The 24,023-nt window shown below is 48.1% G+C and overlaps 1 protein-coding gene across 1 annotated transcript in view; it reads right to left on the reverse strand.

The window, feature by feature from the left end:
* The window catches only part of Katnip (katanin interacting protein), a 121,077-nt gene that overhangs the window by 96,174 nt on the left and 880 nt on the right, over positions 1-24,023 (reverse strand). The window contains exons 2-4 of the mRNA XM_059267211.1: positions 16,797-16,966; positions 15,376-15,473; positions 6,266-6,397 (exon numbers count right to left, since the gene is read on the reverse strand). Coding sequence (XP_059123194.1) covers positions 6,266-6,397; positions 15,376-15,473; positions 16,797-16,966 — 400 coding nt within the window. The remainder of the gene's footprint in view (positions 1-6,265; positions 6,398-15,375; positions 15,474-16,796; positions 16,967-24,023) is intronic.

Consider the following 24,023-nt stretch of genomic DNA (forward strand, 5'->3'; position numbering starts at 1 on the left):
AGCACCAGCACCTCTGTCTGAATGTGTGGGGGTCTCGCTCTTCTGCTGCCCCCCCACTCCTGCCTCTCCTAATCACTACCTTCTGCTCTCACTCCCACAGCTGATCTGAGCACACACTTTCCATCTGTCAAAACCACTGAAGACACAGCCAATACGTGGTGGCCAAGCCATTACTCCCCAAGCAGTGCTCTAAGCTACTGGGTGAGTAAGTTACCAGTATGGAAAGAGAGCCATGCTGTATTATGGAGTTAAAAAATGTGGGGTTCTCAAATAGGATGGATGACAAACCCACTTCTGCTAAATTAGCAATAAAAGTATGGGAGACAAGCCTAGCTACTTGGAAGACTGAGGCAGGAGAATTGCAAGGCAAAGGCCTGCTCAGCTACAGAGTGAGTTCAAAGCCAACCTGTCAAGGCCCTGTCTTAAAATTTAAATGTGAAAAAAGGGCTGGGAATATAGCTCAGGAAGGTGTTTGTCTAACATATGCAGGGCCTTTGTTCACCCCTGCATACCACCAAAAACTAATAAATAAAAACAAACAAAAGAAGATACTTGCTCAAAGGTTGTATTATCTAGAGTTCCCAACAGAAATACCCATGCAACACATCTTCCCTGCAGGTCAGCCCTCACTTTTTAAGTCTCACTGTTGAAGGGACCTGCTATAGCTTCTGATGTGGCAGGGCAGGCTCCTCTGGGGATGCCTGGCCAACAGCAGCCTTTAGATGTCAGCATGTGGAAGTAATAAGGACACTAGGCTATAACTGTGAGTGTAAATCTCTACCTTACTGTGATGTGGACACAACCTAGAATCACCTGGGGAGTGTCTCAACGATGCAGTGTCTAGATCAAGCCGGCCTGTGGACATGTCTTGATTGATTAATTGAAATGGGAAGAACTACTCACTGTGGGTAGCACCATTCCCTAGGCAAGAGATTGTCAACTGTGTAAGGTGGAAAAAGACAGCTGAGTACTAACATGCAGGAATTCATTCATTGCTCTCTGCTCTTGATTGTGAATGTAATGAGACTTGCTGCTTCAAGTTCCTGCCACCTTGACATCCCTGCTATGACAGTCTGTAACCCAAAATTCTAAGCTAAAACAACCCTCTCTCCCTTAAACTGCTTTGTCAGGGTACTTTATCATAGCAACAGAAATGACACTAATACACGCGCAATGGAAAGAAAAGCTATGAAGGCCTTCTGGAAGCTGTCCCAGTGATTATTCCTTCATGTGGTTATTATAACAAGGTCTGGTGATCACTAAATTGGGAAGTGTCTCTCCCGAGAGTGAGAGGCACTCCCACCCCCATACAATGGGCAGGGCATCTATATGCAATCTGGACAGGCATGCACAGGACAGCAAGGTTCTAAAGAGACTTTTGGGGTGGAGAGATGGCTCATGGCCTGGTGCAAGCAGACAACCTGTGTTCTGTCCTTAGATCCCACAGTTGAAGGAGAGAACTGACTCCTCAAAGCTGTCCTCTGACCTCTACATGTGTGTACAGTAGAACTCATGTGCTCCCCCAACACAAATAATAATGAATAAAAATTTTTAAATTTAAACTTTAATTTTTCTGTCTATTATTAGACATTTTGGGTTCATTCTTGATTCCTAAAGAAGCCACCTCCTCAAATGGAGACTGAGTCACCCATGGCAGCACACATACCATGGGTCTAGGTACTGGGCTTGAACTCTCTAGAAAGTTATCCTCTGTTTGTCAGAATTGGAAAACTGCTCAGAACCCTGTGAAGGCTACTTGTCCAACCTAAGGAAAATCCCATCTCTATCACAGTCCCCTAGACCTACCATCCTGACTCACAGCTGCTCTTTCAACCCCCCCCCCCAACACTTCCTTCCTCCCTCCTCACTGCAGGGCCTTGGCATTCTCTGCTGCTCCCTTCGCCTGGGACACTGCTCCCTCCACAGGCTCACTCCCTCACACTCCTGAGGGTCCCACTTCATTACTGCCTCATCAGAGGCCATGCCTTAGTATTTAACAGAAACTCTGCTCTGCTGTTTCTACAAGCCCCATTGCCTCCTGACACACTATATGCTTTTATATTTGGGTTTTACTTTTTTTATTATGGGGTGGGCTGTGGTGGTACACACCTTTAATCCCAACACTGGGGAGGCAAAGGCAGGCAGATCTCTGTGAATTTGAGGCCAGCCTGGTCTACAAAGTGACTTCTAGGACAGCCAGGGCTACACAGAGAAACCTTGTCTCAGAAAATCAAACCAAACCCAAACCAGCATCTGATTGTTCTTACAGTAATGAAATCCCCAATTCAGATAACCACACGGAATCTCCTGATTACATCAGTGTCAACTGCTAATTCAGTCTTCCCACAGTACCATGTAAGGCAGCACTGGGGGATGACAAAGCACGCCTCCAGCATTCCAGGCTGTGAACTCAAAGCTACCAAGAAACTGGAGTTCACAGGATGTGATGGAAGGCAAAAGGCTGGCATGTCCCAACAGCAAAGGTGAGGTGCAAAGCCTCTATGAAGAGGAGGGTTCCTTCTGCTCCAGCTCAGGCCTCCCTTGCTTCGTGCCAAGCTGGGTATATTTAGCCAGGCCCTGAGTTTCTCTGTCCCTGTGCAGATGGCATCTCTCAATGCTTCTTTCTGTGGTGGCAGGCAAGTACGCCACTGTTTCTCTCTCTCTCCTTGCGCAGGGAAATAACTCCAAGGGGAAATTGACTGTGAAGCCTTAAGGAGAGCCCTCTCAAGATGTCGGGGGAAAGGCAAGAAAGAAATATAATCAGGTGCTCACAGTGGGGAACATGAAGTGCTGGCAGAGAAGCAGGGGCTGCAACTGAGCATGTGTACTGAGGAATGCTGCTAATGCTGAGGGCAGGAGAAGCCTGGGAGGGTCTCTGCTGTCCAGTGTGCAGGGTGCTGGAGCTTGCCAAAGAGGAACAAGGTATCTATTTAACAGAAGGTGCCAGGTGCTTCCCCATGGGCAAACAACTATGGTCTCCAGCTCACAGGGCACACAGCACTCTGGAACATGGTGTGGGGGTAGATTATAACAGACTGAACATGGCGAGGATCCAGCTGAAAGAAAATGAAGGTTTCTTTTGTACAGACTGTTCCCAAGCAGGGGACTGTTGGCGGATTCAAAAGCAAATGGTGAGCCAGGTGTGGTGGTTCTAGTAGAAGGATCTTGGATTTGAGGCTAGCTGGGACTACATTAAAAACGGAGGAGAAGGGGGAGACGAGAAGAAACGTTGGAGAAGGCTCCATGGATAAAAGTGCTAGTTGGGCAAGTCTGATGACCTGAGTTCATCACCCAGAACCCATGTAAAGGGGAAAAGAGAACCGAGTCCATAATGTTGACTTCTGACCTCCCATATGAGCCTCAGCACGCACACATGTACACATGCACACATGTACACATGCACACATGTACACACACACACACACACTCACAAATATTAGAAGAAAGAAAAAGAAAACTCCATGTGTGCAATGTGTGCAAGTGTCCAAGCAGCACAGGAGGAAGCAGGGTCCCAGCTCCTTCCCTGTGTCTCCCTTTGAGCAAACAAGGAACTGCAAACCCAAAACAGAGGTCAAAGTGGGCTCCTGGACAGTCCTCCCAGACCAGATCCTTTCTCTTTCTGTCACTCGAATTTCAACCACAGAAGTCACAGAAGGTGAAGGCCCTGGCTGAAGCTATGAATCTTCAGGCAGGGCCCACAGCTGAGCAACTTGACTTACACCTAAAATCTCCTCAGAATTTTGATTCTATGTAACATGGAGAGAATATGTTTTCATGCGCTTTTTTCCTTTTTAAATATTTATTTACTATGTACACAATATTCTGACTGCATGTATGCCTGCAGGCCAGTAGAGGGCACCAGATCTCATCATAGATGGTTGTGAGCTACATGTGGTTGCTAGGAATTGAACTCAGGCCCTCTGGAAGAGCAGCCAGTGCTCATAACCACTGAACCATCTCTCCAGCCCCCGTATTCATTCATTTTAATTATAAAGCTTGTCCCCTTAGAACAATAGTTCTCAACCTTCCTAGTGTTGCAACCCTTTAATAAATACAGTTCCTCATGTTGTGGTGACCCCCAATCATAAAATTATTTTCATTGCTATATCATAACTGTAGTTTTGCTACTGTTGTGAACTGTAATGTAAATATCTGATATGTAGGATATCTGATATGTGACCCCAGTGAAAGGGTCCTTCAACCCCCAAAGGGGTCATGACCCATAGGTTGAGAACCACTGCCTTAGAGCAACTTCCACTTTCCAATTCCATTTCCACTCTCTAGCCAAGGCCCACTATGCACCTCCTAGTCCACCCTGCTGTCTCCTTATTCAATGTCTCCACTCACTCCATGCTCTTCTATTCACATAGTGTTGGCATCATGCTCCTTGAAGCCAAGCCTCCTGCCAACTGCACAGGCAGTTCCCTGCCTAGGATACTCTTCACATTGCTGCCTGCCTGTGTGCTCTTGTCCAGCCAACATCATGCTGTCCATCTCCCTCTTCTGATTTCATTTACTTTTGTTATGATTATTTTAGAAAAGGTTTCCCTATGTAGCCCAGGCTGGCCTTGCTCAGGGCCTTCCTGCTCTGTCTCTCAGCAGTGCAATTATAAATGTGCACCACCATGCCCAGTTCCCTCTTCTGTTTCTTCCAGTCAACTTGGTGATACTGAAATTATCTTATTTCATTCTGCCTATTTCTATCTCGCCTGGAACATTAATTGGTTAAAAACAGACACTTCATGTGCTTTGTTGATCTCTGTGTCTATGGTGCTAAGAACATAAGCCAAGGCTCAAGAATGCATTGTCAGGAAACACTTGTGGCAGGAAAGCCTGGGACATACTATTCCTGGAAGTGGGATGGTGGTCTGAAGAAGGGACAGCAAGTAAGCATTGACCCCCATCAGCTGTGGTACAAACATGGCTGTAAGCTGCAGATATCCAAGCCTCTGAGTGCTCCACGGGTGGTCTGCTGCCCAGGGTCACTGAGATACAGAATGCCTCACAGGCCTAGGTACACACATACAGGCAGATGGGGTGTCACTCTCTGCCTGACCTCAGCCCCTTCAGATCAGAATATTACTTTAACTATGTAAAAGTGTATTACATTTGTTTATGTTTCAGATTATTACTTTAACTATGTAAAGATGTGTTACATTTGTTTATGTTGCAGAATATTACTTTAACTATGTAAAGGTGTATTACATTTGTTTGTTTCAGATTATTACTTTAACTATGTAAAGATGTGTTACATTTGTTTATGTTGCAGAATATTACCTTAACTATGTTAAGATGTATTACATTTGTTTATGTTGCAGAATATTACTGTAACTATGTAAAGATGTGATATATTTGTTTATGTTGCATTTGTTTAATTATGGAAAGGTGTGTTGCTTTTGTTTATGCTGCATTTGTTTAATTATGTAAAGATGTTTTACTGTTTCACCTTGCCTGCCTAAGGCACCTGATTGGTCTAAGAAAAAGCTCAACAGCCAATAGCTAAGCTAAGAAGGATAGGTAGGGCTGGTTGGCACAGAGAACAAGTAGGGGGAGAGGAGAGAATGAGGGAGAAAGAGAGGGAGATGCCCGGGGTCAGGCAGGCAACTGCCAGCCAGCAAGGCATGGAGTAGGACATACAGAATGAAAAAAAGGTAAAAGCCTTGAGGCAAAATGTAGGTGAGGAGAAACAGATTAAATTAAGTTATAAGAGCTAACAAGAAATGAACCTAAGCTAAGGCCAAGCATTCATAATTAACATTAAGTCTCAGAGTCATGATTTGAGAGCAGATTGATGGCCCAAAAGGAAGCCTGCTACACTGGCCTCCCCTCTCAGCCCCTTCTCCATTTAGAGTGACTGGATGCTAGCTAGACAGGAACACAGATGTGTGGCCCATGCTCTATGTATCAAAACATGTAACAAAATGTGTGAGATAAGGGCAGCAAGATGGCTCAGCAGGTAAAAGTGCTTGCTGCACAAGCCTGATGACTTGAGTTCAATCCCAGGATCCCACAGTAGGAGAGAACTGACTCCTCAAAGTTGTCCTTTGACCTCCACATGTGCTTTATTGCATCTCTTTCTGTCTCTCTGTCTCTGTCTCTGTCTCTCTCACACACACACACACACACACACACACACACACACACACACACACACACCACGCCTTTTTTTAATGTGTGAGATGTGGGAAGAATAATGGTCAAAATAGGTGTTGGAAAGAGCACAGCACGAGACCTCGTTTTTATGGAAGCTGAGGACAGTCCCTACCTGTGTGTGATCCACAGTGGTATCCTTGGCCTTGCCAGTCACATCCTTAGATGACTCAAAATCTTCTGAACAATCCAGAGGAGGTTCAATGTGGAGCCGAGGGCCAGCTTCAGTTCTGATCTGCACGGATTTCTGGACACAGAAATTCAGAGTGTTGAAATGAGAACAGATACCATTCTGCTCAAGGACAGCTGTCCACAAGAATGGGACTCAAGAGGTACTGTCCCTGAGCAGGACAGGAATTTGATTAGTTTTTTAAAGATCAAGTCTCTTTAGTCTAGGCTATCCTCAAACTCCTGCCTCAGCCTCCTGAGTACTGGAGCTACCACTGTGGCCACTGTACCTAGCTCAGCAGCTACGGCTTCACAGGCTCATACTACCTCTGCTTGTTTCTCCCTTATATTTGCAAAGTGTGCAGTAGAAAATATCAGACTTTTAATGATTATTTTTCAGTAGAATTTTTATGGGTGTTCGACTTTTCCCAAAGAGCCTTGTGAACTACCTGACCCTGTGTTTGGGAAAGCCTGGCTGACACACCATAGGTATGCCAAAGTGAAATGTGCAGAAAGCCTGAAAAGCTTTTTGGACTATACAAGCTGCCCCTGCTGCAGCCTCCCTTCCTTCAAGCATTCTTTGCATCTTTCTTTGAGGAACAAATACCTGTACCAGGTGTTAGGGCCTATAGACCACTCCAGAATTCTATTGCCCATTCTTCCCCTGTGCTCATGTGGCAGGTGTGCATACCACCCCCCCCCCACACACAGCCCACCCTTGGGCAGCTAAGAAGGACCAAAGGGCCCATATGAACAACAAAAGGTAGGAGTCATAGGGAGCGACGGGAGTGCCCCATGCCCAGCTCAGCTAGCATTCGGAGTTACAAGGAGATGCTCCTCTGCTGCCCCCAGATGTTGCACCATCAGACCACACAGAAAGCTTTTACCACTTGTGGTTTTTATCCTGAGTAGAGTGGGCTGAATTGGTGACACAAAGAGGGCCAGCAGAGGCGGTGGCAGCTGCAGCCAGTGGCAAAAAAAAGCAGCTAGAGAGTTCCAGAGAGTGGGTGGGGCAGAGTGGGGGTGGGGGAGATGACTGAGGACAGTGTGGTATGGAGAAGAAGGAGCAGGCTGTGAGCCAAGGCTGTGGAAGGCACAAAGATGGTAGGCAAGATACTGCAGGCCTTGGTTTCTGGAAGAGTTTCTGGAAGCTGCTAACCCCAAAAGCTCATGGTCTTGAGAGTTATACCACTAGCCATGGTAACCACTGAGAATCCCACAGTGGCTGGCCACAGAGCTTTAGCACATGCTGCTGCCTGATTGCATAGAGCTCAGGATCTCACTAGCTTCTGAGTGCCTAACTACTGGCAATTGGTACTCAGAACAGGGAACCTCTAACCTGAGCACCTAGGGCTGTCTCTGACTTCTAAGACCTGGAATCTCTGACTGTCAGGGCTCTGAGTCTGTCAGTCTAGCCTGTAAGCCTGCCTGTCTGTCCTGTCCTTTGCCTTCTGGAGAAGCACCTTAGTTCTCCCTTGGGCCCAAGACTGCCAGTACTAGGAGCTACTCCCCACTTCCTCATGATTTCCACCTGAGTAGAACAAAAGGACTCAGTCAGCTGACAGGTGACATCTGTTGTCACATCATTCAAGCCCCTCTTAGCAAACCCAGACCTTACTTGATACACCCAGCATGCAAGGCTCCCACACTAATCCCTGCACATTCTATCACGTGTCACTGTTGAGCCCGTCGGAGGCACTGCCAGGGCCCTGCCAGTCCAGCTGAGCCCACAGAAGCCCCTTCCTGCGTCTCTGCGGGCTTGTTTGCCTCCCTGCCTTCAGTCCATGTGTGGCTCAAGAGTGAGAATGGAACAGGCAACTGTCTATGGGAGCAAGGAAGATGTCCCCCAGCAGAGAAACAGGAAGGACCATCAGGCCACTTTTAATGCCTTGGGATGGTTCTCCACACACCCTCATTGTATCCCCTTCCCGCTTCACTCAAAGCCCAGGGCTAGCTCTAGCTGAAGATGGCTTCCTTCTAGACTTCACTACTTCGTTCTTCTCTCCAGGCCAAGGGAGGCATGCTATGCTCTTCTTCTGGGCCACTCAGCAACACGCTAACACTGGGACCTATTGGCCAGGAGAAGATGGGAGAAAAGAAAGTGGCTGACCAGACTTAGGTCAGAAGGGGTAGCCAGAATCACCAGTCACCAAGACCCTGTAGAGCCTTCTGCTCCTTTCTCTAGAAAGGGGAGGGCTTAGACCAGGGCTTTGCTACTGCTGAATGCTGCCTGTGGACCTGTAGTATTAACCTTTGCCTCCTCTCTTTTCTAAAAATCCAAACGAGCCTGGACACACCCTGCCTGTCTGTCCTGTCCTTTGCCTCTGGAGAAAGCACCTTAGTTCTTTCTTGGGAATTCCTGTCAACCACTGATCCCGGAGGTTCTGGTAGAACTGAGTTCCTCCACCAGGGGAAGATGGAACATGTGACCTAAGCCAGAGCTGCAGATACCACCTCCCTCTCCTGCCCACCATACTAAGTGATAGTTCCCGGGACCAGGAGAGATGCAAGACTCAGGGACAGTATGTAAGGAAGGAGCTGCTAGGGGCTATCTTGACACCCTGGGCACAGGAAAATCTCCTGAAAGGCAGGAGATTGAGGTCTGCCTGAAAGGAATCTGGCAAGTGACAGTGGGAGGTGCAGCTTGGCCGGCCTGTGGTTGGCACATCCATAGAAGGAGCTCTACATCCAACAAAGAGCCAGGATCAGTCCTTCAGCAACTTCCCAGCCTCCTCCCCAGCAGCTCAGCACAGCAGAGCTTCCCGGTGATATCCAGTATTCAAACACAGCTTTGTGGTCAGCCCCAAGGCCTTTAGTCAGCAGGCCCTCACGAAGCTCTCACTGCACTAAGTTCCAGACACCAGTGCCCCGCCCCTGAGTCCACTCAGCGCCATAGTGAACACTGCAGGTTATGAAGCAACAGTGCTGAAATTAACTCTGTGGTCCAGAAAGTGCTCACAACACTGAGTGGGTGCCTAGAGGGTAATAAATAGCCGCCATCTGGCCTGCTCTCCCGCCCTAGCCTGGGGAGCCTCCTCTGCCCACAACCTGGGGGACGGCCCCACCCACACCAAGGCTGGCAGATTCCAGCCCCAGCCACATGCATGCTCCTGGCCTCCCACCTTCCACCTTGCATGGAGGGATGATGACGCTCCAGGTTGGCTCCCCGACTGGCATGCTGCTTTACCAGGAGTGGGGGTTTATAAGTGGCTGCTCTTTCCTGCCTACTTGCAAACCCAGACCCTGGCAGACCTTTGCAGTACCTATGCTGGAGGAGGATTTAAAAGCCTCTCCACACAAACCTCCCAAAGCTGCTCACTTCAAGCTCAGCCCACACTCCACCCAGTTCATGCCCGGAGTTATTTGTGTGTCTTCTGCACCTCCTCATACAGTGTTCTAAGAGGGTGCATTGAAGTGTACTGTCAAACACAAAAAGAGCAAGCACAGGGGATGCCCTGCATGCTTGTACAGGTTGTGTGATATGTTAATGGCACCCTCTAGAGGTGGAAGGGTTCTACCGATCCCCCCAAAGCAGGCTGGGGTGCGGAGCTGGTCTTTGATCAGCTCTCCCCAGGTTTGTCAGCTCTTGACATGGTCAGGAGTCAGAAGGTAGCAAAGGGACCCAGCTTCCCAACCTAGAGGTGAGCTATACTCGAGATGCTCATATGGCTGAAGCGACCCAGGAAGCAGATGTTGCAGTGAGGGACAGCCAAGGCCGCTTTCATCCCACAGCAAACCTGCTATGGAGACCTTTCCTGAGAGTCTAGCCCACAGTAAATCACTGGAAGGCCAATCCCTTCACTACCGATTTAATGCCGAGAGCCAGTGACGTTTATCAAAGCTGACAGCATTTTGGTAAACGGCGGCTCTGTTGATTAGGCCACTGTCTACCCAAGTATTACAAGGCTGAGGAAGCCATAAATCTTAATCCACTGATGGCGGCAGAGAGATCTAAGGCCCAGAAGCAGCAAGGGAACGGCCAGCAGGGATGATGCCAGGGTATCACCTGCAGGCTGCTCCATAGGAAAGGTGGTGGCTTGGGAACCTGCTGCATCCATCCAGTCAACCTCCAGAGCCCCCAAGCCCCACTAATGACCAGGCCATGATCAGCAACAGTGATGGTGTGACCCCCACTGGCCCTTTATGGTGGGCTCTGTAGTACAAGAGAAACCCTGAAACTGGGACGGGGCCATGGTCCCATTTCTGGTGGGGTGGCTTTTAAGAACTGGCCACTGGGGACATTGTTACCTTAACTACCTGCCTCCCTCTGGTTATCCCCAAGGACAGGAGCATCATGGGTGGTTCTAAAGCCTCCTGGCAAAATGAGCTTCAGGCCTGTAGTCCTGGGAAAGCCCTTCTGTTTCAGTAGCTAGGACCAAAGTGCTTCCCACTTGCTGGTCTGGGCCTACAAGAATGGAATTCGACCCTGCAGGAAGAGATGAGACTGTCAGACTGGGACAGGGACATGAGAAGTGAGGAAGCCCAGGAGCAGAGAGCAGCAGCTTGGGAGGTGCCGTTTGCTGCTGTCAACAAGGCTAAGACTACACTGTGATAACCAAGTCCTTGTTCACCAGGCCACGGCCAGCAGAAGTGATAGTGTGACCCCATTGGCCCTTTGTGGTGGGCCCTGCAGTATAAAAGAAACCCTGAGACTGGGACAGGGCCATGGTCCCATTCCTGGTAGGGTAGCTTTTAAGAACTGGCCACTGGCTACTTGGGACCCTGCCACTTTAACCACCAGCTTCCATCTGGCTACCCCCAAAGACAGAGGAGCCCAGCCAAAAGATGGAAACAGCTAGGGCATGGAATCTCAAACCTGTAATCCCAGTATGAGGGAGGTGCATAAAGAGGATCAAGACTTCAAGGGTAGCCTCAACTACATAGTGAGTTCAAGGCTGGCATAGGCTATATGAGACCCCATTTCAAAACTTTTTAAAAGTAAATAAAGAATTAAAAATTTGAAACTCAGCCGGGCAGTGTGGTGCATGCCTTTAATCCCAGAACTCGGGAGGCAGAGCCAGGTGGATCTCTGTGAGTTTGAGGCCAGCCTGGTCTACAGAGCAAGATCCAGGATAGGCACCAAAACTACACAGAGAAACCCTGTCTCAAAAAAAAAAAAAAAAAAAAAAAAAAAAAAAAAAAAAAAATTAAAACTCCAGAAGTATGAGGGCAGAGACTGTCCCCTCTCTCTTCTGTGGACCCAAAGACCTGTCTCTGGCACTTTCTACCTTGGAGATACTTTCCACTTAACTCCATTTCTTAGGGCCAGAAGATGTCAATCCAGAGGGTGTCAATGAGCTTCTCATCCTGGTGACAATAATAACATTATAGTGACACACCAAGGCTATACTGCCCAACTCCAGAATCCTAGACCATGAATTGTAATCATACCCCACCGCCAGGCTGTTCAAGGCCAGGCAGGATTAGCAACAGGTGACCTTGAGTCATATAGCCCACTCAGGCAGCAGGCAGCACCACACCAAGGCCAACTACCACAGTCCACTACCACAACTACCACAGGCCACTACCACAACTACCACAGTCCACAGCCTTAGTAACACAGATGAGCTGAGACACTCAAATAATTTCTCTTAGAAGTTTCAACCAATCCAGGAGTGAGAAACTGACCTGGAGGGGTGCAATGGGTCAGTGAAGCCAGAGGATAGGGTACAGAGTGGGGCTGTGGGAATGGGCAGAGAAGAGCTGTGTGGATTCAGGAACACAGCCTCGGAGATCCTGCAAGCCCTGAGTTGTGGGGGTGGACAGGATGGTCCTATCTGCACACAGCAGCCAAGAGATTTCTAAAGGCCGCTTCTCCCATCTTGGTGCTTCCCAGAGCCCTTCCACTCAGTCTGCTATGAAGACTCCTCAGCCTGTGTGATCGGCCATATAACTGTGACCCAGGTCCCCAGCTCCTCCTCTCCATCACCATGCACTGACCATGGCTCACACCTTTCCATCACACTCTGCTGTCTTTCCAAGGAGACCACTGATCTTCACACTCAGGTCTGCTCCAGGGCCCCTGGGTACCTCTGCTGCCTGCCACTGTCCCTCCTGCATGCATGGCTCTTCTTCATAGTACTTGCCTTACTCTTGGTCACTGCTGTCTTGGCCTGTCCCCTACTCCTATCTCCTGGGTTCCAGGGCAGCAGGGCTGGCCTGCTTCACTTGCAGCTAACAACCCAGCACTAAGGGTCCAAAGCTTCAAGGTGCTCCATAAATGACCAGGACTAGCAGAGGAAGTGAGGTCAGACATGAGAATGAGGCAGCAGCAGCAGAGACAACTCAGCAGTCAAGAGGGATTGTTGAGCAGTCATGAGGACTGGAGTTTAGACTCCAGCACCATGGAACATGAAGGGCCTCCTGAGCAAAGGCACAGTAGACTATGGTGGAAAGGTGTTAGCATCCTCCAGCTCTGAGAGGGCAGAGACAGGAGGATGTCTTGTACTTGCTGTGTTCCAGCCTAGCTAAGAAAATATAAATCCTGGGTTCATTTAAAGAGAGATTCTGCCTCAAAGGGATAGGCAAAAAGTGACAGAGGAGTACAGCTGATGCCTTCTGGCCTCTGCTCATATACACTCTTTCCCTTCCCCCCACAAATAAAATAAAGACATAAATAGAAAAGTGAGAATGAAGAGCCTGGAAACCTCCAGACTGAGAAATCCTCAACCCCTCCATCAATCCCAACAATGACCAACACTATCAATTCACCACCTTTGTGCCAGGCATGGCAGGAACCTCCACAGACACTAGCTGGGGGATCCTCATCAGCTACCTTCTGAGGCAGGTATCCTTTACTGACCATCTTCTAGACGAAAAGGCAGACAGCAAGAGGATGAGCACCAGGGGGCTGCAAGCACTAACCTCATCATAGCCTCCTCTCCTGCCACCGGGGCACCTAGCTGAAGAAGTGCACTGCTCATAGCCCACCTGTGACACCACACACACGCCTTCCTAACAGTCCCAAGAGGTTGTGACAATAATAAAGGTAAAGCTCAGGGAGGTCCATTACCAGCTCCAAAACACACACCAAAGAAGCATCCTAGATCCCATTCTCTTCCACTCCCAGGAGCTACAAGTTCAAACACCCTGAAGAGCCAGGCGGGGAGAGGAAGTATGGTAGAAGAAACAGTACATAATGTACGTCATGACCTGACTTCTGCTCTGCCAAGGTGCTGGGACCCTGAGGGTGGTATCAGCGGCCATCACTGAAGCTCCTCATGGCTCAAGGTCTGTGTGCAAAGGAGGTCCAGCCAATCACATTGCCTCAGACAGGGAGAACAGATGCAAGGAGGGGAAGAGAGGGGTAGGTCGCTGTTATTTCTGAGCACTGTCCTGGAGGCAACAGGCTTTTCAGCTCCATCCCACACTGGTCATGCCACAGAACATGATCTGTCTTGGCATCCTTGAGGCTGTCTCCACTCTCCCGGCTGTCCTGGGCATCAGCTCTCCTGGCAGGCCAGGGCAGACAGCTGTGCAATGTGGGCCGGAGGCCCCCCTCCAATGGGCCCAGCTTGCCAGCCCCAGGACTACGTGCACACCACTCCCAGCCTGGCCAGCTTTCTACTCAAACAGCCGTCCCTTTTGTTAGACACTGAGTGACCCCTGACTGCTGCAGTGCAGAAGGGCAATTATAGCAGAGCGGCTTTGGGAGGCAAGGGGAAATTAGCCCTGATTAAGTCTTGTGAAGTGGGGAGCCACAGGAGAGATGGGAGGGATGCTAATTAATCTTAGGCCAAGTCTTTTAAATTGGACAGACTCTGGGGCCAGCCATTAAGTCACAGTCTAAGACACAAATATGGCTTGTGATAATAGGAAGCACTCCAAACAAGCAGAAGAGCTGTGTGGAGTGAGGCAGGCAAGAAAGGCCTCATTAACAAGAAATTAACATTCATGGCTGGGGACAGACACAAGCGCCCAGGCTGGTGTCCTGTGGGCCTGCTCTTCAGACCCCAGCTAAAGCAGGCACAATAATGTTTCCAATAAGCACAGGTATGAAGACCAAGGCGTCTGCAGCAACAGGCCCATTCCATACCCCAACCCAGCTTCTTCACTTTGGGGTCAGGTGACCCAGGACTAGTGCTTTTGGCTTTCTAGGCCTCCATTTCTAGGGCAGCACCATGAGGACACACATCAACCAATTGGATTGCTGTGAAGACATGCTAGGTGGCAAGCACATGAAAACCTTTACTGAAGTCTACTGTGAAGCACAATGCCCAATTTCCCCCATAGTGATTAATAGTGACAATGAGCCCCTGCCTACGCCTCCCAATCTGTGTTGTATATGGTCCTTGAGGCCATCTGAATGCAAAAGATACAACAGGAGCTAAAACCTCATGATTCAACCTCAGTATACACACAGCATAGAGTGACACTTGGGTACATTAGGCACCTCCATAGAGAGCCAGAACCATCCCCAAGGGAAGCTAGTAAGGGGCCATAGCAAAGTCTAGTTGGGCGAGAATATAGAACTCAGAGCCAAAGATTTGATTCTAAGTCATGATTCTGGCACTTCTTAGCTATAACCTTGGGCAGGTCCCTGAGTTTTTCTAAGCACCTGCCTCCTCTGCTCCCTAATCAGAGTAGACAACGTGAAAAGCCAGGCTCTGGGTGTGCTGTGAGTACAAAGCAGAGAGGTCATGTGTAGCTGGGGCAGTGCTGGGACTCAGGGGCAGGACTCAGAAACGAAGGCTATGTTTCAGCAACATCAGCAGCCACCTAAAAGGACATCTCAGTTCACCAGGTAGGGTTCTGTCCTGGTCATTTGCATTATCTCTGGTCAAGACTGGCACATAGTATGTATTCAATAAAAAGCAAGTGGATAAATGAGCCCTCAAGAATGAGCCTGAGTCTGCTCTTACTGCACTCCCTGTGGGCCCTGGAGGTCCCAGGCAGAGGGAAGACTCCACAGCAGGGCAGGAACCCCAGAAACCAGTCCATGCAGATAGGGTGTCCTATAGCCATCAGACCCATAGGGGCTTAAATCCTCCACAGGCCCGCTCCTCATCCTAATCAAGTGCCAGAGCCATGGTCCTGGCTCTGCTCCTATTTCCAGACCTGGTGCCATCCTCGGCGCTGGACCTTTCCCGGTGCTGTCCTCGAGCTGCGTCTTAAGACTTCTTCAGCTTCTCTGAACAGGGTTCTTCGTCCATAATCTGCAACAGAGACAGAGAAGGGGCTGGTGAGACATGGAAAACAAGTTCACACTGATGGCCTACATCTGCAATCCAGTCCAGCTGCCCAAGGCCATGCATAGGATGGATGCATCGTCCTATTGAAGCAAGCTGCAAGCAAGCCAATGCCCAGCAGAAGCAAAGTGTAAGAGTCACAGAATATCCATTCTGTAAAATGACATGTCTAATATCCTATCAGGTAGCTCTGCAGACACAAAGAGCCATCATCAAAACATAGACGTAAAGTGTAGTTCCTACAGCAGGCCGCCATGTATAAAAGAGGGTGGATGGAGACATTATCTGAGGAATGAATGAATATACTGCTGCAGTCCCAAGTTCAGATAACCCTGATTTCTGTAATTCCACCAACTAGCAGCATGCCCACAATAAAAGCTAGAAGAGCCATGCCATTCCTTCTTAGCCCCAGGGCCTACAAAGCTCCTGGGAAACTGTGTTTAAAATACTACAGTGGCTCTCTTAGGGGAATATTTGGGGATATCATTGTCTCCTCTTGTCCCTTTGTTGTTGTTTTTACCTTCCCAGTATATAATGGCTTGGAAGCTTCCCATACCTGTAAAGCAATGACTTACAATAATACAGAGAGACCAAGTAGATTCCTCAGAGTAACACAGCCAATCTGAAGCCTTGTCCCACCTGTTTAACTATTCTATCCATTCAATACCAAATCATTTTCCAGTTCACCTACAGGATAGACTAGGTGGGGAACTTTTCCATCATACTCTCAGGCTCTCAGTGGACACATGAAATCCCTTTAAAGCATGAAGGCTGGATTAACTAAATGTAAAAATGAATGGTGGAATAAAATATTTCATAGATGTTAAGTATTAAAGTTAATATGTGCATATCAGGTATTATTTAAAATAGCCCTTAAAATCATGGACATTAGAGCCTCAGGTAATATAAAAACTAGAAATTTCTTGCTCTAGCTGCCTTTGGTTTTGGGCGTGGAGGCCACATCTAGTTTGAAAAGGAGTAAAAATGGATTTAAGCTTGGAGTGGTTGCTGAGCACATGTGAGGCCCTGGACTCCATCCCTAGCACCTTCAAGAGTGTTCATCTCCCTTGTTCTTGGGCTATCTTTCTGGACAGGTGGGTACAGTTAACACATTTGCTGGTAAGCTCACACATACAGGGTATTTCCAAAGTCTCTAACTTATCTCCTTAATTTATTTTCTTTTGCAGTGTTTTGTTTATGCCAGGCAAGTGTTCTAACACTGAGCTACATCCCATCCCTTAATTTTCAACTAAAAAAACTGCTGCCTGGCCTGGAAGGGTCTGCACTCACCTTGTGACCCCTCAGCCTGTGAAGCACTTCTGGAGAAGTCTGTGTGCACAGCTTTCCGTGGGGATGTCTTCAGCTCTGAATTGGCCCCATTGACATAGACAGAGAAACCTTGTTCCAAGTGCTCCAGCCTCAGCTGTACAGGATCCTTGGCCTTCAAATGCTTTAATAGCCTGGAAGAAAAAAGATTGCCTGCCTAGATCTCAGCAGTATCTGACCTCTATGTCCCCAAAGCCAGCAGTGAACTACTTTGGCAAAGTGATGATAATGTCTCTGTGATGGTTTGAATGAGAATGGCCCCCATAGGCTCATATGTTTGGATACTTGGGCCTCAGTTGGTAGAACTATTTGGGAAGGATTAGGAAGAAGTGTGTAACTGCAGGCAGACTTTGAGGTTTCAAAAGACTCCCACCACACCCACTTCTCTGCTTCATGTATGTGGGTAAGCTCTCAGCTGCTGTTCCAGTGCCATGCCTGCCTGCCTGCCTGCTGCCATGCTCCTACCATGATGGTAAAAGATTCTTAGGGCACTGTAATCCCAATTAAACAGTTTCTTTTATAAGTTGCCTTGTTCATGGTGTTTTACTACAGCATTAAAAAGTAACTAAAATCAAAGCTAGAATCTGGGAATGGGCTATTGCTGTGAAAGGCTCGATCATGCTGTTTTTGGAGGAATGTGGAAGATTTGGGGACTTGGGAATAGGAAAGCAGTTGAACGCTGTAAGCAGAGCTTAATGGGCCATTCTAGTAGGAGCTTGGAAGACTGTAGTGCTGAGTGAAATGTGGACTGTGGGGCCCAGCTCAAGGTTTCAGAGGAGAGCAATATTAGCAATTGAACCAGAGACCATTCTTCTGATATTTTGGCAAAGAATGAGGCTGCTTTCTGCTCTTGTCCTAAGAATCTGCCTGAGGCTACACTGAAAAGTTTTGGACTAATTTTGTTGGCAGAGGAGACTTCAAGACAGCCTGATATTGATTCTGCTACATGGTTACTAGTGATCACTCTTATGCAGCAATGAAAAAGAGCAAGCAGGGCAAAAGGAAATACAAAATGTACAGTTTGAGGAGAACAAGAACCCCAGGAAATTTAATGTGGGAGCCAAGGCATTTGCTGAAGGAGATGAGGAGAGGACTGATGGAAAATGGAATAAAGGAAGTGCTGCCCTCAGGGCAAGACTCCACCTAGCTAATCCTGCAATTTTTAAAAGGAAAAGGTTCAAGGGATTTCCTCTACCTAAAAGCACCTACAAAGAAAAGCTTATGCAAATACGATTAAAGGAGGTGTCAGGATCCATCCGAAGCAGGCAGCAGAATTTGGCAGCATCTACCACATGGTTCTGGCTTTAGAGTCATGAAAGATACCAGAGAAAAGAGGTTGTGGTCTCTTCCTCTGTGGTTAAAGAAAGTTGCCAAGGCAAGGCATGTGGCAGGGGAGGGAGTCCCTACATAGAAACCCAGAAAGGTCATTGTATGAAGCTATGAAAGTGAAGCCGGGATTCATTGGAGATCCCAGGATGTTGAAGATGCCAGAGCTGTGGGATGTCTGCCAGGAGAAGCTGCACACAGAGGAACCAACTCAAGGAAAAGCAGTGTGCTGCAGTCAGCAAAGCTGGAAGGGTGACACCATCTAAGCTCTTTGACATCATACATGGAGTTACAGGATTTGGAGTTTTCCTTCCTGGATTTCAGTCTTGCTTTGGTCCAGTATTTCCTCATTATGCCCCTATTCCTCCGTTTTGGAATCATAATGTATATTCTGTGTCATTGTGGGCAGGAAGCATACAATCTGCTTTTTGATTTTGTAAGGGGCTACAATTAAGAAACTGCCTTGAGTCTTAGTCTTAGAAGAGACTTTTTAGACTTGTTCTGCATTACGTCTTTCGGAACAGGGTTTCTCTGCAGCCCTGGCTGTCCTGGAACTCACTATGTAAACTAGGCTGGCTTCAGAGATCTGCCTGCCTCTGCCTCCTGAGTGCTAGGAATTAAAGTGTGTACCACCACACCAAGCTTTTGTTATTGTTGTTCTTGTTTTTCAAGACAAGGTTTCACTGTGTAACAGCTCTGGCTGTACTGCCTACCCGGCAGGCATGGTGGTTATACCTGTAATCTCACTGGGAACAAGAGGGTTGTAAGGAGTTTGAGGCTAGCCTGGGCTAGAATTTGAAGTCCTGTCTCAACAGAAACAAACAATAAAAGTAAAGATACCTGGCTGGGGACAGCTCAGCTGGTACAGTGTTTGCCCTGCAAAGTATGAAGACCTGAATTTAGCCCCAGACTCTGGCACAGGCCTTTAATCCCAGCACTCAGGAGGCAGAGGCATCTCTGAATTCCAGGCCAGCCAAGCTACATAGTGAGACTTTGTCTCAAAAGACAGAGCAACAAACAAAGCCAGGCATGGTAATCCAGTGCTGAGGAGGAGGGGACAAGCCTCATCTAGCCAATCAGTGTAGCAAGGGGCTTGGTCTCAAAAACAGAGTGGCTGGTACTCAAGGAACAAAAGCAGAGGTTATCCTCTGGATTCCACACGTGAGCACACACCACACACACACACACACACACACACACACACACACACACACACACATACACACACACACACACACATACACACGAAATCCGGAGCCACCTGAAATAGCAAAACCACCAAGAAAAGCACAGAACTGCAAACCAAGGTGCTTAATGTCCCTCAACAGCCATAAAGGAAAGACAATGAGAAGACCAAAAGCTTCCTGGCTTTGCCTCTTCAAACAAAGTGTGTCAAGCAACTAAGATTTTGCTGCCCTTGTATCTCTGAGAATGGCTACAATTGCATGGGAATGTTGAGAAACATGTTCCAGTGAGCTGCCAATCACAGACACAGAACATAAGAATAAGTACCAACTGAGGAAGACATTACTTTTCATGATTACTTTATTATCCCTCTCCATAGATAAGGAAAGTGAGACACAGAGAGGGTAAGTAACCTGCCCAAGGTCACCCAGCTGCTATGTGGGAGGCTCGAGATGCAAACTTTGGGTACTGTCACTCCAGAGTCATCATTAAAACAGACGTGTCACCCCTTGTGAGACAGTATGGCAAACTCAGACACTGCTGACAACTCACAGCCCCTTCTCAGGAGGAATAGGAAAACACAGATGATGCTGCATATTTGATCCTTTCCCAGAAAGTACATTCCAGCAATTCCTAAGCAATAACTCTGGGCATGAAAAAGGTTAGTATTGAGACCAACAAATCCTGAACACAAGCCAGCACCCGATGCTAGGGAGTGGAGGTTGGGACATTATGCTGCACGGAACATACCTGTGGTCTCCTCACAGGGTCGGGGTGGGTGGCACTCAATGAAGTGCTCTCCCACCAAGCATAAAGGCTGAGCTCAAGCACCCAGATCTAAAAAAAGCCAGGTGTGGTGGCACACACTTGACATCCCAGCACTGTAGCCTGATTAGCAAGGCAAGCCCCAGACCAAGGAGGACAGCCCCTAGGGAATGACACCTGAGGCTGACCTCTGGCTTCCATATGTACACACATGTGTGCACAAACATACACTTGCACACACAAAACAGTAAATGGGAGGGAGGGGTATCTCTGTATAAAGATGCCATGATGGAATCAATTCCATTGTACACTAACTTTAAAAATTGATCAAAACACAACAGTATGTATGCAGTAAGTGCAAAATTGGAAGGAAAAAACTGGGTTTGTGGGCCTTGAGCAGAAGATGATAAATATAAAAACGACGTCGGTTGTGGAGGAAGATGGTGGCATTATGGGTGCTGTCTTTGTTTACTTTCCAACCATTTTTTCGGCAGCTGACATATCAATCTTTTCAACAAAGATGGCAGGAACACAGATTACAGACTGCTTATCTCTTGCCAGCCTTGGAAGCTTGCAATGTGCCTGATTGTTGGGCAACAACATAGAACAGAAGGAAAACACAAGTCGCTAAGTGATGATCTACACACAGGGATGATCTACACACGCCTGGGAGCACAGAACTCAAGAGTGCTCCGAGGAGTCAGCAGGCTCAGGGTCCGCCAGGAAACTGACCTGCCAGGTAGAGAACATGTCCTGACTTCCCTCCAGAGACTGCCCTGGGTCCCAGCAACACAGTTAAAACATTGTCCCACGGCCCTGGATCTGGGGCTGGCACTGCATGTGGGCCCTTACTTAAGCAGGATGATTTATGAGAATGTGGATATATGAAACTGATAAATTAGGAGATAATTGCTCACACTGTGAAAAGACTGGGTAAAGAAACTCCCCTGCTGCAGATGAACACAGTGACATTCAGGTGGCACCACCAAAAGATGCTTCCTTAAAATGGATAGCTATTTTGCATAAGGCTGTCTAGAGTGTAGGGTCCCCGACTGTCCACAGCTGAGCCTGCCCACTGCTGCCCTGTCATGGCAGGGCCCCACCCACATGCTACTTTGGGGAAGAGAGCATTTCTTTCCTAATGCTTCCAGCACAGCCTTCCTGAGGAGGGCTCCTTAGGGCCTTGCTTAAGCTCCATTTCTACACCTCCCACCCCACCCACCTCTGCTAATCAGTCTGTTCTGGTGAGGTGCTCTAGTCCTTGGCCACCCAAGAAATTGGACTACGGAGTCACTCCTACCCAAGCCACATGAAGTGAGTGGGGAAAGGGACTGTTCCTGAAGGAACTCCCAGGAGCTGTATTTGGAAGGTGAGGAGAGCTGGTGGGCAGAGGAAGGGAGCAGGTGACGTCTCTATTGCCCAACCCTCTCCCTAGATGAACTCCCTGGCAGTGGTAAGGTGAGCATGAAGCCACCATGACTGTCCAGAAGCAGAGAGTGGTTACGTGCTGCAGGCAGGGTTAGGGAGGACCAGGGAGGAGGCTCAAGTGATATGGTAGGTTTGCTTTGCCCTAGCACCTTCTTGATGATTCCAGCCACTCAGTCGCACTGGAGATGTAATCACAGCTGAGCAGATCTGAGCAACATCAAGCAGCATGATCAGAGGGCTGAGTGACAAGGACTGACTGGGAAGATCAGGCTCACGTCTAGAGAGCTGGCAGCAAAGGGGGCTGTGGTGTGGGGAGTGGAAGGAGGACGTAGATTGTTACTAGATCCAAGAGTCTGGCAATTGTGTTATTCGGTCCCTGAGAAAGGTGGTTGAGGGAAACATCCAGAACATGGCCTCAAGGGAGATGGACCTGCTGCCCCAGGAGGAGATCCAAGTGGAAAGAGTTTTGATGACGTAAGTTATGCACCTGGAACTGGCTCTGCCTGAAGTCAGAGTGCCATAGTGGTGGTGGAACCCAGGGCCTTGTGCATGCTAGATGAGTGAACTGCCACTCAGCAGTACCCCACCCCATGATTGAGTTCTTCACTCCGTAAGTCAACAGTTTCCTAGTTAATAAGTCCATTTAACCCTGGGGATTTTTTGTTTTGTTTTTTTATCTTCACAACCAAACTAATCAGCTGCTAACTAATAACTGTGGGGTGCTGAGATGGCTCAGCTGGTAAGGTGCTTGCTGCCATACTGAAGACATAAGTTCAATTCCCCAAAGCTACATGGTGAAAGGAGAGATTTCCACAAGTTCTGATTTCCACATTCACCCTATGATGTACACGCTTCCCATAAATAAATTTTAAATTAAAAAAAACCAAAACAAAATGAAAATATTAACACAGTCTGTCTTCTTCATACAATAATAGTTCCTTTCCTAGGTGAGGCTAGGCACATGGAAAGCACTCCCAAAATACAAGGCTCATGGTAACAAGTATCCTGGGGGCAGATACATCCTGAGCAAATCTCTGCTGACATTGCACCTTCTAAGGGGCTCAGCACCCAGCTAAGCAGCCTGGGGTTCACTCCTGAGGGCCAGGTCAGTCCTTAGCCTCTACCATCATGCCAGGCACACAAGTAGATCACCAAGTAACCCACAGCTTTGCCCCACCAACTCCTTTCTTAGTATACTTGGGGCCACTGGCAGGCCTGGCAGGTTTCTGTACTTTTGATCACTATGAGAATGTCAAAAAAATCGTAAATAAAGTATAATCCGGTCCCACCACTTCCTGTTCACTACACTGGGACTACTCCCTGTCTGTCAAATGGGTTCAATCACTCCACCTGCCTGTCTGGTTGGCCTATGATAAGATAGTGGACTATGACACCTAGTATGTGGCTGGCACTTTAGAAAAGGTGCCTTGAAGCCAACCTGACCACTATTCAGGGCATCCCCTTCTTCACAAGTCTCTGGTAAGGGTTCCTTTCCAGCTTCTTCTCATTGCCTGCATCCAGGGTTACCCACCCCCACCATTCACAGCAACTCGATTGCGATATATTTTTGTCACCATGCTGCAACCTCATCTGTGAAATTCCCATCTATGCTGTCAGCCAGCACCTCTGCGATAACACTTATTGATCCCCGATTAATGAGAAACAATCTGCTCATAAGGAGCTAAGACACTCTCTCCCCAGATGAGCACCTGAGATGATTAAACCATCACCCAGGTGTTCAGTGGCAACATCCAGCCTGCCAGAGACTGAATAAAAACATCCAACCCCCTGGCATAAATGTCAGGATAAACACCCATGAGGGTCTAATCAGCAGGAGCTATCTGCTGTTCTCACTCGAGCTGCCTGCCCCTGGGAGGCTGGGAAAGTTCTGCTAAGTGGTTGGGCACAGAGGGCACCACTTAGCACTTCTGGAACTGCCAACTCACTGGGCATATTTGAAAGTGAAAGTGAGCCTTGTTGTCATAGATACAGGGATGTGTATATATAACCAAGGTCTTTGTAGCCCAGGCTGGCCTTGAACTCACTATGTACCCAAGGATGACTTTGAGCATCAGATCATTCTGCCTCTACCTCCCAAGTGCTAAGATTACAGGCATGTTCCACTATACCCAGCTTTATACACCCAAGGTTTCATACAGGCTAGGCAAAGATCTTACCAACTGAGCCACATCCTTAGCCCAGAGACAGGGATCTTAATGAAATTCTATAATGGGTGGAGATGCTACACGATAATACGTGAGGTTATCCCATACACCCCCAACACCATCACCAGGGCACCCCCAAACCAACAGGTATCCAGACAGCCAGACAAGGGTTGAATGGGATTTGAGCTGACATCTTTCAGACCACTTACCTGCAATACAAGTCTACTCCCATAACACAGACCCTCCAATAACACCAATTCCTACCTTTGCTGGGTCTTTCCATCCCAGGCAGATCTGGTTAGTGGTTCTGCAGAATTCTATT

The sequence above is a fragment of the Peromyscus eremicus genome, chromosome 1 (genome assembly GCF_949786415.1).
Source record: "Peromyscus eremicus chromosome 1, PerEre_H2_v1, whole genome shotgun sequence".
Taxonomy (NCBI): Eukaryota; Metazoa; Chordata; class Mammalia; order Rodentia; family Cricetidae; genus Peromyscus; species Peromyscus eremicus.